We start from the raw sequence: 14638 nt of genomic DNA, 5'->3' as shown, positions 1-14638 counted from the left end.
GTATCACTGTGATGGTGAATAGGCCAGCAAACACATGTTAACTGGGGAAAGGAAATTCTGATAGTCATTGTTTTTAAAATGAATGTTAACCATGTAGGTATTGAAAAATGACCAAACCAGGAAAGTGGTACGTATCATAATGCTGTGTGAGTCAAGCAGGATACATATATATACATACACACACATATACATATACACTCACACACACACACACACATTTATACATACAAAAAACACCCAGCACGCCCCTGCGGGCGGTTTATCCTTCAAGCTCGGGTCCTCTACCAGAGGAGATATATATATATATATATATATACCCTATACATATACATATACCCTAACCCATATATATATATACACACATATATACATACACACACACCACAACTAAAAGGAACATTAACAGGACAGAACACTCAGCATTAAGGGCTCAGGGACATTGTGACAACGGACCACAGGAGTCACAGACAATATATACACAAGAAAGAATCAGGGCAGAGAAGAAACATGTGAGGAACACAGCTGAACACAGTGTGACTGATGAGATGGGAAGCGGAACAGAACACAATGCACACAGGAAGAGTGCCATGGCAGGGATCACCGGTGTGTTTTTAGAGTGGACCCAAAAGCAGAAATGGAAGAAATGAACTGAAGTTTAAACAAAAGCGAGCCTTTATTGTGACTGATGCAAAAAAAAACAGATAAGGAAGGCGAAAACAAAGGCGGACCTAAACTACAACTTAAACTGGGAAAAGACATGAATATGAAACTGAACGGGAACATGCAAAAATGTAACTGTGCAATAATCAAAACAGCATGAACAAGAACCTGAACAGTAGGGAAAAAAACTCTGTGACCTGACGTGAAGACAAAGAACAAAGGAGACAGACGACTCAAATACACAGGAGGATAATGATGGAAGTGGAAACACCTGGGGAGACACAGCTGACACTAATGAACATGACGCCATAGGGGGACCAAAACTATACACACTGGACATGGAAACACCAGACTCTTCAAAATGAAACAGGAAACATGGAGCGACGTAAACATGACAGCACAAGCCGGACAATTAGAACATGGAACCGAGGAGAGACTAACGGACATGCATTACTGAAAGAAAAAACACTGAAGACAAGAAAAGACTCATACATCAGGACATGTGCTAGACTCAAGTACTCCCTCAACTTAACCTATTTCTAATATAACATAAGAAATCAAAAATACAAAATAAACTCAAACTGCTGGTGCACAGAGCCAGCGCCTGACAACGGGAAACTGAAAAGATAACACAGGAAGTACGAGAGACACACTGAGGCTCAGACTGACCACATACAGAGGGCACGAGCACAGATAGACATCAATAACACAGGAAACTAGACCCAAGATGACAAGGAAACAGAGGAGGAATGATAACAAACTAAGAATACAAATATTAAACAGGGATCACAACTATTGCATCGAAATCAGGGAAAGAATCGGAATCGAAACACCCTGAGTCACAGACAGAGTTTCAGTAGTTTACAGTGTAATTAATCAGATCTGCCATTCAGATATTCCAGAGTACATGTGGCCTTTAGCCTTTAATACTTGTAAAATACATTTACAGTGTGTATTATCGTAGGGTCTTTACCTTACAATAAGGCTCATCAAACACAGTGAGGCAACTGTCGTCATGATATAAATTCAATTCCTTTTTTCAGCTCAATAAAAATGAATTGAACTGATGCCCGATGTAGACCTGTGGAAACCAAACATGAATTCTCACTAACGTTATATATAATGTCATTAATTATAAACAAAACCTTCAGGAATGATTTCTGTTTTACAGGCAATACATCTATCTGTTATCTGTCCCGTCAACTCTTTCATACAGCACAGCTTTAGTAACCAAAGGGTATCCCACTAATTTCTAATGGTAATAATGTATTGTTTTATACAGAGGAAACATGCTACACATTTCACAAGAACACACATTTTAACCAAGTGTTAATAGAAATATAAAGGCTCAGAGCAGCGTTGACTCCTGTTTTTTTTTACAGTATATGTTCTGCCTGTTCATGATGGTTTGTGTTATTGGGGATCTAACCCGTCAGTTGTAAGGATCTCACTTTGTTTAGAACAAAGACAATGGACTGATGTTATTGGTGGTTTTCTCATGTAATTGCCATCTAAACCATATCTCTGTTTGTGTGAATTTAAACAATTTAAGCTAAAAGTTAAACTCTCACAAATTCCACAAGTTCAAACCTTCCAAATAGTACCTCTCTGAGCTGAAGCTGGTCATTGTCCAAAGAGTTTCATCAGTGCCCAGAGTGCTGATAAGCCTGATAACCTCAGTAACTGCTGGAGTCTCTCCCAGGATTCAATGGGTGAGGGTACTGGCCCTGTTTCCAGCCAATCACAGGCATCTTAGCTTAAATGTTTCTGCATTCTGTTTGGTTTTTTTCTGTACTTTTGTCTACAACCCTTTTTCTCAGCCTGCAGCTCTGTGGGCACGTTTGAAACTGACTCCTGATGTTGTGTTTCAGGCTCTTTTCATCAAGTGTTTCTGTGCTCCAGTACCCAGAATTCTTTGGGTTTGCCTCAACAGTCTTTGTGGTTCTTAAACCAACTTGTTAACTCAGCGATGAGTTTGTAGGTCAGTGAACAAACAGAGCGCCACCATGCCAGCTGGCTGCTCCGCTGCTTTCAGCCTGCGAAAGGTTTAACTTTACCACTGTCAACAGCCAATCAGGGGGCAGAACAGACAGAGGTGAACGTGAAGGAGCCTCTCAGTCTGCCAGCCATCGCTCCCATTTTTACCTGAAGACAAAGAGCTGGCTCTCAGATTTCTCCATCGCTCTGAATGGCTTTGTGAATGTGTGAAAACAGAGTTCAGCTCAGAGCTGAGGGGCTGGGTGTCTTTGAACACATGCGTCAGGAGTCCAGCCTGCATGTCCAGGCCAAGATACTGAACCCATCAGGGTGTCAGTGTGTTTGTGGATGTTTGAAAGGTGCTTGAGTATAGAAGAAAAGTATCTGTATGAATGAAGCTTAGAGGAAATGTGCTTAGAGGAGAAAAGAGCTATTTAAGAACAAGTCTGTTTACCATTTACAGCATGAATACCATCAGAGAGTAGCTGCCTGAAAGTTTCCCATAAGCACGTCTTCCTCTGAAAAGAGTTAGGGTTCGAGAATCAAATAAAGGCTGGTTGCAAAAAAAACCCCACTTTGAAACCTGAAAACCGAGCGGCTGGGTGCCAGCAATCACACCAAATCTGAAATAAAATGACTGATCTGCAGTAAATGAAATCACTTCCTGCTTTTCAGATCTTCATTTTGCTTTAGTTAGGATACACTTTAGTGATGTTTGAGCCAGCCCAAATCTGTGATATTAACTCATGATTGACCTTAATAAACCTTTTAAAACGGGTGGGGAACTCCAGGCCTCGAGGGCCGATGTCCTGCAGGTTCTAGATCTCACCCTGGGTCAACAGAGCTGAATTACATGATTAGTTCATTACCAGGCCTCTGGAGCACTTCAGGACATGTTGAGGAATCAGCTGACACATCTAAAATCTGCAGGACAGCGGCCCTCGAGGCCTGGAGTTCCCCACCCCTGTTTGAAAGAGTTCATAATGGCTGAGCTGTTCTCATATTTGCAGTGCAAGGTTTGTCCTGAGGGTGGCACGAACTCTCAGAGAGTCATTGAAATGCAAAGACTTGTGTTATTTAGAGTTTTCCAAAGACAGAGACAAAATGTGGATTGGTAGTCCGTTTAATGAGAAAACAATCAATGGAAATAAATTACAGAAACAACATATATTACAATTAAAGATTGATGTGAAGAGAAATGTCTTCAGTTTGTTTTTGTTTCAGCAGATTAAAGGTTTAATCTGACACAGGTGGATTTCAGCCGTTTGTCTCTCAGGAAAATAAACCAAACGTTTGTCTTTGGCTTTCATCTGAATCCAAACTGCGGCAATGCATCTAGAAATACCTATTACTGTGCAAATATCTACATTCAGTGTGTTTCATAACAATAACGAAAATAACGTTTGGCTTCAGCAACCAGATTAACTACTTTCAGCTGGAACATGCTAATAATGTGGAAATGTTCTCTGAGCAGCAGAAAACCAACACTGATGAAGCACACAGAGACATCCACGTTGCATAGTATCCTCAGCACATTCCAATGTGGAAAAGTCTCTCCCAGTATGAAACACAAAAATTCACTGAACACAGGAGACTGTCTTTCCTGGGAAAGAGCATATCAGATGTTTCTTCCTGCAGGTTGCAGGTTTCATAGAATATTTCTCAGAGGTTCTCTGACAGTTTCCAGAGTCTTTTCCACGTCTGGTAGAAGCAGCAGAGCAAAAGCCAGCTGTTCACGAGCAGCCGCACTCCTCCACGATCATATTCTGGATGTCCTTCTTGATAATCTTCTGCTCTTCGTTGTAGTAGAGCATTGACATTGCTCGCAGCCTCGTTGGCACGCAGCACGACTTGATGTTTTGAAATGGGCTGTAGCCTCTCATGCGATAATGGTTGATGACCGTTGAATGGAAAGACAGCGGTGAGCTTCCAATGCTTGCCATGTGGTTTGGACAGTCGCCTTCGCAGTAGTTGGCGTGGTAACCAGCCGGAGCGATGATCCAGTCACTCCAGCCGATGTCTTTAAAGTTCACGTAAAACTCTCGCTTGCAGCAGATGCGTATTTTCCCATCGCACTGCAGAGCTCGTTTAGCTCGGCGCTTAGCCACCTCCTCTTGAGCTCGAAGCGCCACCATGAGGAACGGCCGGTGTGACTGATCTCGTCCCGTGGCCGGTTCACCGTTTGCAGGCGTCAGGACGGGAGCGGCACCTGCTTCGAGACACAGAGGACAGGAAACCCGTAACCTAAGAGGACTGTTGCCGCCGTCCAGTAGATTCTGAACAGTGCGAGGAATGGCGAGGGTGTGCCAGCCACTACGACGGGTGTCCGCCATCTTCTCTGAAACACAGTCCTCGTCATCATCGTCACGATAAAGCCGCAGCATCACTTTGCTTCTCAGGCGGTTCATCTTTGACATTTTCAGGAAGATCCAAACGTTTGCCTGCTCCACCACAGACGAGCCACTGCCCTCCCTCGAAATGTCAAAGGTCACCGCGTTTGGCCCGTCGCCTGTGAAAGAGAATAGTTAGGACATTAGCGCTGTGTCCCATTTACTACACAGAGTCAGAAAATTTCAGTCTAAAACAGTGCGATCTCTGACCCTTGACAATGACAGAGGGGCGTTCAGAATTCAGTCTGATAGTCTTTGACCTTTGACCTCACAGATTGTATTTTAAGTGGAAACTGGATGGGTTAATGTGGATTAGGGTTGGTGTGTCTGAGTTTGGGAAGATATCAAATGAAACGTGCTGAAGACGCCTTAGGAAAGACCAACTTCATCTGGCAGTTTGTTTTTCCCTGAAGGGAAGGGAACAAACGAGGAACTTGAAACCATGACCCCGCTGACGCCCCCAGATAGAAATTTTAATGAGTGAACAAAGTCGATGTTCTTAACAGTGAAAGCTTGAATGGAGCTTCAGCCTCTAAATATATTCAATATGAGGAAAGGCACTAAAAAAAGACCAGGCCTGATTTCAGGGAATGATGTTAATGATGTTAACAAGCCTGGTCATATAGGACACTAACCCCGCCCCCACCCACCCGACACCACCCCAACAAAAAAAAGGCCCGTCCTGTCTCAGCGCTTCCTTCTTTGTCTCCTGTTAGAGAATAATTAGTGAGGCCCAGATTTATCTGAATGAACAGATTATTTACGCGCTAAGATCACTTGGTATGCTCGCCCAAATTACTGTGCACTAATTTGGGCGAGCATCCTTTGAGGGGCCTTTTGATAGAGACAACTATTTATAGAACAAAGCAAAGCAGCAATGTAACGGGTCCGTATTCACAGGAGATTTTAAAGGCTTTGCAACCATCATCATCTTCAGTAAGTTACAGTGGATTGAGAGCAGGTTAATGACAAGCAGCAAAGGTTCTGCCAGCAAAGATCTACTGCTGTTCAGACCAATGTTTCCCTCATCTTTCATCTGTTGAGACTTTCTCCAGCTGTTGTTCTCAGTGAAAATACTCTGTGGATTTAAGATGTTCTCATATTGATTGTTACTCTGAGTCTTTGTGAGCCAAACCAGCAGATCATTCGAACATTCCTGTTTGAAGTAAAGTTTGTCCGCTAATTGGTCACCAGTCTGTCTGATGGACATCGTCAGTGACTGTTTGAACTTTGATGAGAAGTTGATTTGTTAGTTTACATTTTGGGGTTCAGAAATGAAAGAAACAAGGCTGTCGTTCCATCAGAGAACCCTTCCTTGTTTCTGTCAACAGAACAAACACGTTTATTTCACTCGGAGACAAACTGGAAGTTTCAGCACTGCAGTCAAACACATGAATGTGAGCTGAATGTTCTGACCTGAACATGAAAACCTGTGGCTGAAATCTGTAAACACACTTTGACCTCTTTGGATTATTGTGAATGAGCTAAAAGAGCAAACAGACAGTCTGACATCACTGACGGTCAGTGAACCTCTGAAGAGTCTGACTCTACAGACTCCACTGAGTCTGGATCTGCTGACGTTAATAACCGAACCCTAACCCAGCCAAGAGAAAATGTTCCCTACAGACACTCTTTAATCCATCCTGAATGTCAAAGGCTCATCGTGTCTTCAGTTCTTACATTAAAGGGTTTTTTTCTGCCAGACGCCTCCTCGCAGAATTAGCTTTAACCAGTCAGAGGGCTCAGTGGTGAGCCTGAAAACTTTCTACGGCTGTATTTAACCAGAGCTAATAACACTAATAACACTGACCCTGAACTCAGAAACTGGATGTGTTCTCTGTCAGGACAAGAAGATAAACCACGCCTGACGTGCCGTGGGACTCACCTGGCTCTCCAAAGGTGATTATTTCAGATGGCGGTTCGGGTGGTGCTGAATTGTCTGTGCCCTGGCCCTCCTCCTGGATCTCCACACTGCCGTCTTCAGCCACATGGGCCACGTGAAGTTTCTTGATGGCGTTGAGCAGAGCGGCACGAGGAACTGGCTGTGTCAGGTTGGGCCGGGCGCTCAGGTGCAGCATGTTGAGAATGTGACGCTTCACTGCCTCCACCATGTCACTCTGAGCTCCGGACGAAGACGAGTTCCTCCTCAGCTGAGGCAAAGAGCACGAAGGACAGTCAGAGGACACCGCCGAGTCCTGCAGCCGTGGTGCCGGAGAGATGGTCGGAGAGGCATCGATGAGAAGCCATGCTGAGATGGAAAAGACCACGGCAGAAAGAGAACACATAATGGTTGGCGGTCTGATGCAGAGTAAAAGACAGAGTTTTTATTTGAAACAGGTTTGAGATTCTTCAGATGAAATCCTCTGAAATTCAAAAGACTTCAGGGCGGAAACTAGAAACTCTGACGTGAAGTTGCTGCAGGTCTGATGCGCTGTGAGGGATGTTCTGGTGTTGTTAGTCCTCCTGGTGCTGGCCCGGTGGTCCTGAACTGAACGAACAGTGTGCAGGGTCACTCTACTCTTCCTCTCTGCTCTGTTACAGTAATTATACCTCTCAGCCTGTTTAATCCCTCCCTCCATCCACAGAGGTATTTCCCTGTGAGTCACACACACACACACACAAACACACACACACGCACACGCACACACACACACACACACACAGTGAGCAAAGTCTCTCAGAATACCTCAGGACTGTTTGTGGAGTTTCCTCCTGAATGAACGTCACGACATAAGAGGAGGAGGAAGGAGGAAAGAGGAGGTAGTGTCCCTGATTCATTCACCACACACACACACACACACACACACACACACACACACACACACACACACACAGATGAGTCAGCGCAGCGTCATCATCACCTCACGTGGAGGAGAGACTGTCGGTGTGAAATAAATTTTTAGAATGGAGAGAGTTTGTTCTAAAGACCAGTCCTGCACAGAGCAGATGGAGCGTGCTCAAAACAGACTACCACACACGCACACACAGTGACATCAGCACGCCCTCTGCTGGTGGGAGTCAGGACCTACAGCGTCCTCTTCACCTGAGAGGGACCCTCTGAGTCAGTGGCTCCTATAAGTTCACACAGGTCTGTCAGCTCTGCGGCAGGAAGGAGAAACATCGGGAATATCCATGTGTGGATGTCAGTGAACTGACCGCAGATGTCTGACCTGAACGGCTGTAAAGCCTACAAATGTGACGCCGTCATAACACAGGTCAAGCGTCAGCTGAAAATGTCACACAGTCACTCGTTTGTTTGATCAATTCAAGATGTCAACTGGCAAGAAGTGCTTTTTTTTGACAAAATTCAAGTGGATGTGAATTTTTGATTGATCTCACTTTTAAATGACGTAATGCTGTTACGTCATTTAAAGCAGAAGCTGTTTGAAGCATCCTGTATAAAGATGAGATCAGCAGATGATTGGACTAAAGCAGGGTTGGGGAACTCCAGGCCTCGAGGGCCGGTGTCCTGCAGGTTCTAGATCTGACCCTGGGTCAACACACCTGAATCACATGAGTAGTTCAACACTAGGCCTCTGGAGAACTTCAAGAGGAGGTCATTTAACTGTTTAAATCAGCTGTGTTGGATCATGGACACATGTAAAACCTGCAGGACACCGGCCCTTGAGGCCTGGAGTTCCCCACCCCCTGGACTAGAGCAATGATGTCAGTGCTGAGACTGACAGTGCGGAAAAGCGATGAAAAAGAACAGAAGCAGCAGTTGAGCGATTACAGATTATTAAACTTACACATAAGCTTCATTTCACTTGCTGGCCCACGTCCTCATTTTAGGTTTGACAGTGTTTTAGTCGATAAAGGTGAATGGCTTGAACATGAATTGAGCTGCGGTTTGGGGAAGGCCTTGATGGGGACTGGCGCCGGCTCCCGGGCCTGGCAGTTCCCCATGCACTAAATAGAAGAGAAGAAGTTAAAGAAAAGGGAAGGGAGGGTGGGGCACATAGACGAGAACGAAAAGCATGTAGAACTGAGGTAACATACAGTGGGGCAAAAAAGTATTTAGTCAGCCACCGATTGTGCAAGTTCCCCCACCTAAAATGATGACAGAGGTCAGTAATTTGCACCAGAGGTACACTTCAACTGTGAGAGACAGAATGTGAAAAAAAAATCCATGAATCCACATGGTAGGATTTGTAAAGAATTTATTCGTAAATCAGGGTGGAAAATAAGTATTTGGTCAATAACAAAAATACAACTCAATACTTTGTAACATAACCTTTGTTGGCAATAACAGAGGTCAAACGTTTACTATAGGTCTTTACCAGGTTTGCACACACAGTAGCTGGTATTTTGGCCCATTCCTCCATGCAGATCTTCTCGAGAGCAGTGATGTTTTGGGGCTGTCGCCGAGCAACACGGACTTTCAACTCCCGCCACAGATTTTCTATGGGGTTGAGGTCTGGAGACTGGCTAGGCCACTCCAGGACTTTCAAATGCTTCTTACGGAGCCACTCCTTTGTTGCCCGGGCGGTGTGTTTTGGATCATTGTCATGTTGGAAGACCCAGCCTCGTTTCATCTTCAAAGTTCTCACTGATGGAAGGAGGTTTTGGCTCAAAATCTCACGATACATGGCCCCATTCATTCTGTCCTTAACACGGATCAGTCGTCCTGTCCCCTTGGCAGAAAAACAGCCCCATAGCATGATGTTTCCACCCCCATGCTTCACAGTAGGTATGGTGTTCTTGGGATGCAACTCAGTACTCTTCTTCCTCCAAACACGACGAGTTGAGTTTATACCAAAAAGTTCTACTTTGGCTTCATCTGACCACATGACATTCTCCCAATCCTCTGCTGTATCATCCATGTGCTCTCTGGCAAACTTCAGACGGGCCTGGACATGCACTGGCTTCAGCAGCGGAACACGTCTGGCACTGCGGGATTTGATTCCCTGCCGTTGTAGTGTGTTACTGATGGTGACCTTTGTTACTTTGGTTCCAGCTCTCTGCAGGTCATTCACCAGGTCCCCCCGTGTGGTTCTGGGATCTTTGCTCACCGTTCTCATGATCATTTTGACCCCACGGGATGAGATCTTGCGTGGAGCCCCAGATCGAGGGAGATTATCAGTGGTCTTGTATGTCTTCCATTTTCTGATGATTGCTCCCACAGTTGATTTTTTCACACCAAGCTGCTTGCCTATTGTAGATTCACTCTTCCCAGTCTGGTGCAGGTCTACAATACTTTTCCTGGTGTCCTTCGAAAGCTCTTTGGTCTTGGCCATGGCGGAGTTTGGAGTCTGACTGTTTGAGGCTGTGGACAGGTGTCTTTTATACAGATGATGAGTTCAAACAGGTGCCATTCATACAGGTAACGAGTGGGGGACAGAAAAGCTTCTTACAGAAGACGTTACAGGTCTGTGAGAGCCAGAGATTTTCCTTGTTTGAGGTGACCAAATACTTATTTTCCACCCTGATTTACGAATAAATTCTTTACAAATCCTACCATGTGGATTCATGGATTTTTTTTTCACATTCTGTCTTTCACAGTTGAAGTGTACCTCTGGTGCAAATTACTGACCTCTGTCATCATTTTAAGTGGGGGAACTTGCACAATCAGTGGCTGACTAAATACTTTTTTGCCCCACTGTATATAGATAACAACTGGAAGGAGCGTGTTTGGAGATGTGGTCCCGCTCCAGAAATTCAGATACTTTATCTCCAGTTCAACATGGCTGTTGAGTGACTGGCAGAGTCATCAGCTGCACACCTGCAGAAACATTAGGACCCGCACGGCACAGAAAATAAATCTTACTGGACAGAAATGATCATGTGACTTCTTTGTAAGTGACTCATTTCCCCACTGACACTCTACATCTGAACTTCAGGTTTCCCCCACCAGACACACTGACCTGTGGAAAACAGCACTCAGGAGGTAGTGGGGTTTTGTGGTGTTTGGAAGGTTGGTGGTTAGAATCCAATCTGCATGTTGAAAGTGGTCAAAGTGCCCCAGGTGCACCCATCGAATTTACACGTCTGCATGAAAACTGAATGAGGGTAAATGTGCGAATACAGACTGCAGGGTTTAACATGTTGTGAGTGTTCACTGTGGAGAAGCGCAACATGAAACCCACTGATGTCTGAACACGGTTGGCGTGGAATGAATAATTAGCAGCTAACTAACCCTATGAACTACATAACTGTACTCAGTATTCTTACAGTGTCACAACAAATGTAACCTTTATAAGACAGAACTGAAGAGAAGGGGCTCTGAAACAGAGCCTGATGATCAAGAGTAAATTTAAATAATGTTCTAAGCTGGAAACGATCTTTTACTTCAACAACACACAAACAGAACCGCGACAAAAGCAAGACTCATGGAAACAATCCGGTCATTAAGTCTGATGTCATCAGCCGTGCCTGAGCCCAAACTCCGCTGCAGGTCAAATGAACACTGCAGCATCACTGAGAGTTAAAAGCTGTCTAAATTTTTCATCTTTAATAAAACGATCAGCGTTGCTGCTTTACCAGGTGTAACAATTAAGTTTAACATCCAGGCTTCCATGAAAATAAAAATTATTAAATTTATCAGAGTTAGAAGTTAGCAGGAAGTTAGCTCGCTAGCTTCCATCTAAACATGATATAGCATGTTCTGACTGAGAGATTTATGAAACAATTCAAACGTACAGCTCTGCTATCACTTCCAACATAAATGAAGACAGAAAACTAAACGGCAGTGACGTTTGTAGGGTTACTGAAGTTGGGCTAGCTGGTATATAATGATGTGCTACGTGATCGCTAGCGACACAGCTATGTTAGCATAACATTAGCACAGTGAAGCTGGAGGATGAACGCTAACTTTTTTCCACTCGATAAAAGTTAACGTGAGGGTTCAGAATAGTTAGGGACAAATGCAATCGCATGGCAGGATGCTGTAAACGGACCAAACTTCAGTCAGGAGAACAACCGAGATAATCCATCCACAATACGAGGTTAGTCATTAATATACTGCTGCATGGGCTGTAGTTACATCGGAAGGTTTTAAAAACTGAGCTTTAAAATGAACAGTGGTAATAAAAACTGAGAAAAGCTGACAGTGATCACTGACTGTTTTTAGGGGCTTGTTGAGATTAAATAGAACAAGATACAAAACATTAAAACATGTTAAAAACACAAAAGCCTTATTAAGCGTAGAGTAGTTTGGGCCCGGAAGCAGGATTCATCTCGTCATCACTTAAAGACAAGATAGTCTTCTCCAACATGTAGTTTGAGGCTCTGCTGCCCTCTGCTGGTTTTTTCTGGACATTAAATTCAATCAGTTCAGCTTTAGTAATACAGCACCAAGCGATAATCAATCGATAGGGGCCTCAAGGTGCTTCATGCTGCCCTGACAGGTGTTACAGGCCTGGACAGGGGCAGACATTGTTGGCGACACATTGACAAACTGGTCTATAAAGCAGCGGCCCCCAACTCCCAGGCCACGGACTGGTACTGGTCTGTGAGTCGTTTGGTACCGGGCCTCAAGAGTTGAGGCTCGGGTGTGAAATGTATGGTTTTCGGGGTTTTATCGTTAACTCGGCTTCCCTGGGTCTTTTCCCGTGTGTTATGAATAAATTTTCTAAACAATTTAGTGAATTTTATATTTCTTTTGTAGTTGTGTGTCTTTACTTGAAAGAAATATTTACGCGTTACCATAGCAACCAGAGAGCATTAAGGGGCAGAGAGGAGGATGTTACTCTCAATGTTTTTTCAGGAGCACGCTGCTAATAAAGTAAAACATTTACACAGTGAATTCACATTTATTATTATATTTACAAAATACCACAGTTTTTGTTTTGGTCGTATCATTTTATTTTGTTGTATTTATCTCCCACACCTTAAAGGCCGGTCCATGAAAATATTGTCTGAATATTAAACCAGTCTGTGGCGCAAAAAAAGGGTTGGGGACCGCTGCTCTTAAACACAAGCCAGAAAACAAAGTGAGGCAGAAATGATGTCAGCGGGATCACAGACATTTACCTCAAAGAGATCAAAGTCAGCAAATACAGGTATACATTTCCCAGCATGCTGTCTTTTTTTGACTTATTAAATCAAAAAATCTATCTAAATTGTGGTAGACCATTGTTTCATCTGCCTCCACAATAGCATCTCTCACCTTTTCAACAAAATCCAATGTGCTCTGGATGTTCAGGTGTTCAGAGCTGCCTACCAACGGGCTGAGGATCGAAGCCAGAAGGAAGAACTCCCTTTAAACACAAAGTGGCCCATACCTGCTTCATACCCTGGAGGACGGGGCTGTGGCTCCCCACACTCCCTAGCAGATCGTTACATGGAGAAACCTTTGGAATACAAGCATGCTGATCCACACAGGTGTGCACACAGGTGTACACACGGGTATTCACAGACGCGGACTACAGCTTTCTTGGCTGCTGCCTCAAAGCACATTGTGCGCTGTCTATCTTGCGTGCTGCACAATATCGTTTATTATTTAGTATCTACTGATATCTACTGCTAGCTAGTTTATTGTGATGGTGCTGTTTTTTTTATTATGTTGCTCTTTGTTGTTTGCTTTCTCTTCTGTTTTTTTTCTCCATACAGGTGACCCAGGTGTTTTGTTTGTTTGTTTGTTTTTTTCTTTCTTCCCCCCCTTCTCACCGTCTCTTCTCCCCTCTGTTTTTCTTTCTCTCCCTCTCTTTCTTTCATTCTTTCTCCCTGTCCTATCCCCCAGTCATGTCTGTCTCGTTTGTAGCAACTGAAAATAAAATAAATTCATAATTATAATAAAGGTCAATCAAATGGACCAATATGGCAAGGCCATGATGATCCACTTGGTAAAATAAATCCGCTTGGCATCTTTCTTGGCCTTAAGACAACAATTCTGATGGCTAAAGTTCCAAACGGGACACAAAAAACCCCCCCAAAAAACAAAAACCACAAAGTGGCCCCACACAGGTTAGGGTTTGAGTGCCACTCAGATGTAATTATACACACAAACACACACACAGGGGATTGAATAAAATAAAATAAAATATTCATTAAAGGTGTTTTTTAGCTTTGATTATTCTATTAACTTTGTGGTGAACATTGTGTGTGTGTGTGTGTGTGTGCGTGTGGGGGGGGGTCAAGATCTCTGTCTAAATAAATAATTAATGTGGGTAAATACCCAGATGACGAAACATGCAACTATTTTCCTGGTAATAACTGAAATGAGTAAAGAAAATCAACAGCCTATTTATGCAAGATCATTCATAATTTTATTGTGGGGGTTATATTGGCTGGGTCGGATTATTGGGGGGGTCATAACCCACCTGGAAATTACGCCCCTGGATCACTCTGCTGCTACACAACCAATCACTCCTTATTGATTATTGATCAGAGATCATGACCCATTAGTCCAGACCTGGTTGTTAGGGTTAGCTGTCACACCTGTCACAGCTGAAGGAGCTTCTATGCGAGGGTCAGGAGTTTAGCCCATATGCGCTGTCAGGCCTTAACGTTTGTTCACCTAGAAAAAGAACGTTTTGTTGCTTAATGACGTCAGGACAGGCTTTAGATCACTTCCTGTTTACTGTAGATTTGAGTTAAAACCTGAAATAGCTCGTGAGTAAGCTGCTCCACCTGCAGATTAACCCGTGACAGTCTGAAAGCTTCGCGGACAC

General features: G+C 43.8%; 1 protein-coding gene across 3 annotated transcripts; it reads right to left on the bottom strand.

Moving 5' to 3' along the window:
• Positions 1-3742: 3742 nt before the first annotated feature.
• On the bottom strand, positions 3743-14524 carry inhbab (inhibin subunit beta Ab). Of its 3 annotated transcripts, XM_085438768.1 has the most exons (4): positions 13135-14524; positions 8777-8936; positions 6913-7275; positions 3743-5146 (listed from the first exon to the last, which is right to left on the bottom strand). In XM_085438768.1, exons 2-4 carry the CDS (start codon positions 8787-8789, stop codon positions 4371-4373), a joined length of 1152 nt encoding a protein of 383 aa, XP_085294894.1. In that variant the 5' UTR covers positions 8790-8936; positions 13135-14524; the 3' UTR covers positions 3743-4370. The 3 variants fall into 3 exon arrangements, with proteins under 3 accessions (XP_085294894.1, XP_085294892.1, XP_085294891.1); XM_085438766.1 differs by lacking the exon at positions 13135-14524 and having other exon boundaries at positions 8777-9028; XM_085438765.1 differs by lacking the exons at positions 8777-8936; positions 13135-14524 and having other exon boundaries at positions 6913-7631.
• Positions 14525-14638: the final 114 nt, after the last annotated feature.

Source organism: Copadichromis virginalis, linkage group LG18, assembly GCF_057382275.1.
Source record: "Copadichromis virginalis isolate Kocher_CV1m ecotype Utaka linkage group LG18, C_Virginalis_male_GT1.1, whole genome shotgun sequence".
In the NCBI taxonomy this organism is placed as follows: Eukaryota; Metazoa; Chordata; class Actinopteri; order Cichliformes; family Cichlidae; genus Copadichromis; species Copadichromis virginalis.
Note: the sequence above shows the minus strand (reverse complement) of the source record. Positions and strands in the feature narration are given on the sequence as shown.

What these genes read in the sequence shown, in the direction of transcription:
- inhbab (XM_085438765.1), bottom strand. Translation starts at nt 7,312, where the DNA reads ATGTGTTCTCTTTCTGCCGTGGTCTTTTCCATCTCAGCATGGCTTCTC. An exon ending in AATCACCTTTGGAGAGCCAG is followed by an intron (nt 5,147 to 6,912) that starts GTGAGTCCCACG and finishes TCTCTTTCACAG; the next exon opens with GCGACGGGCCAAACGCGGTG.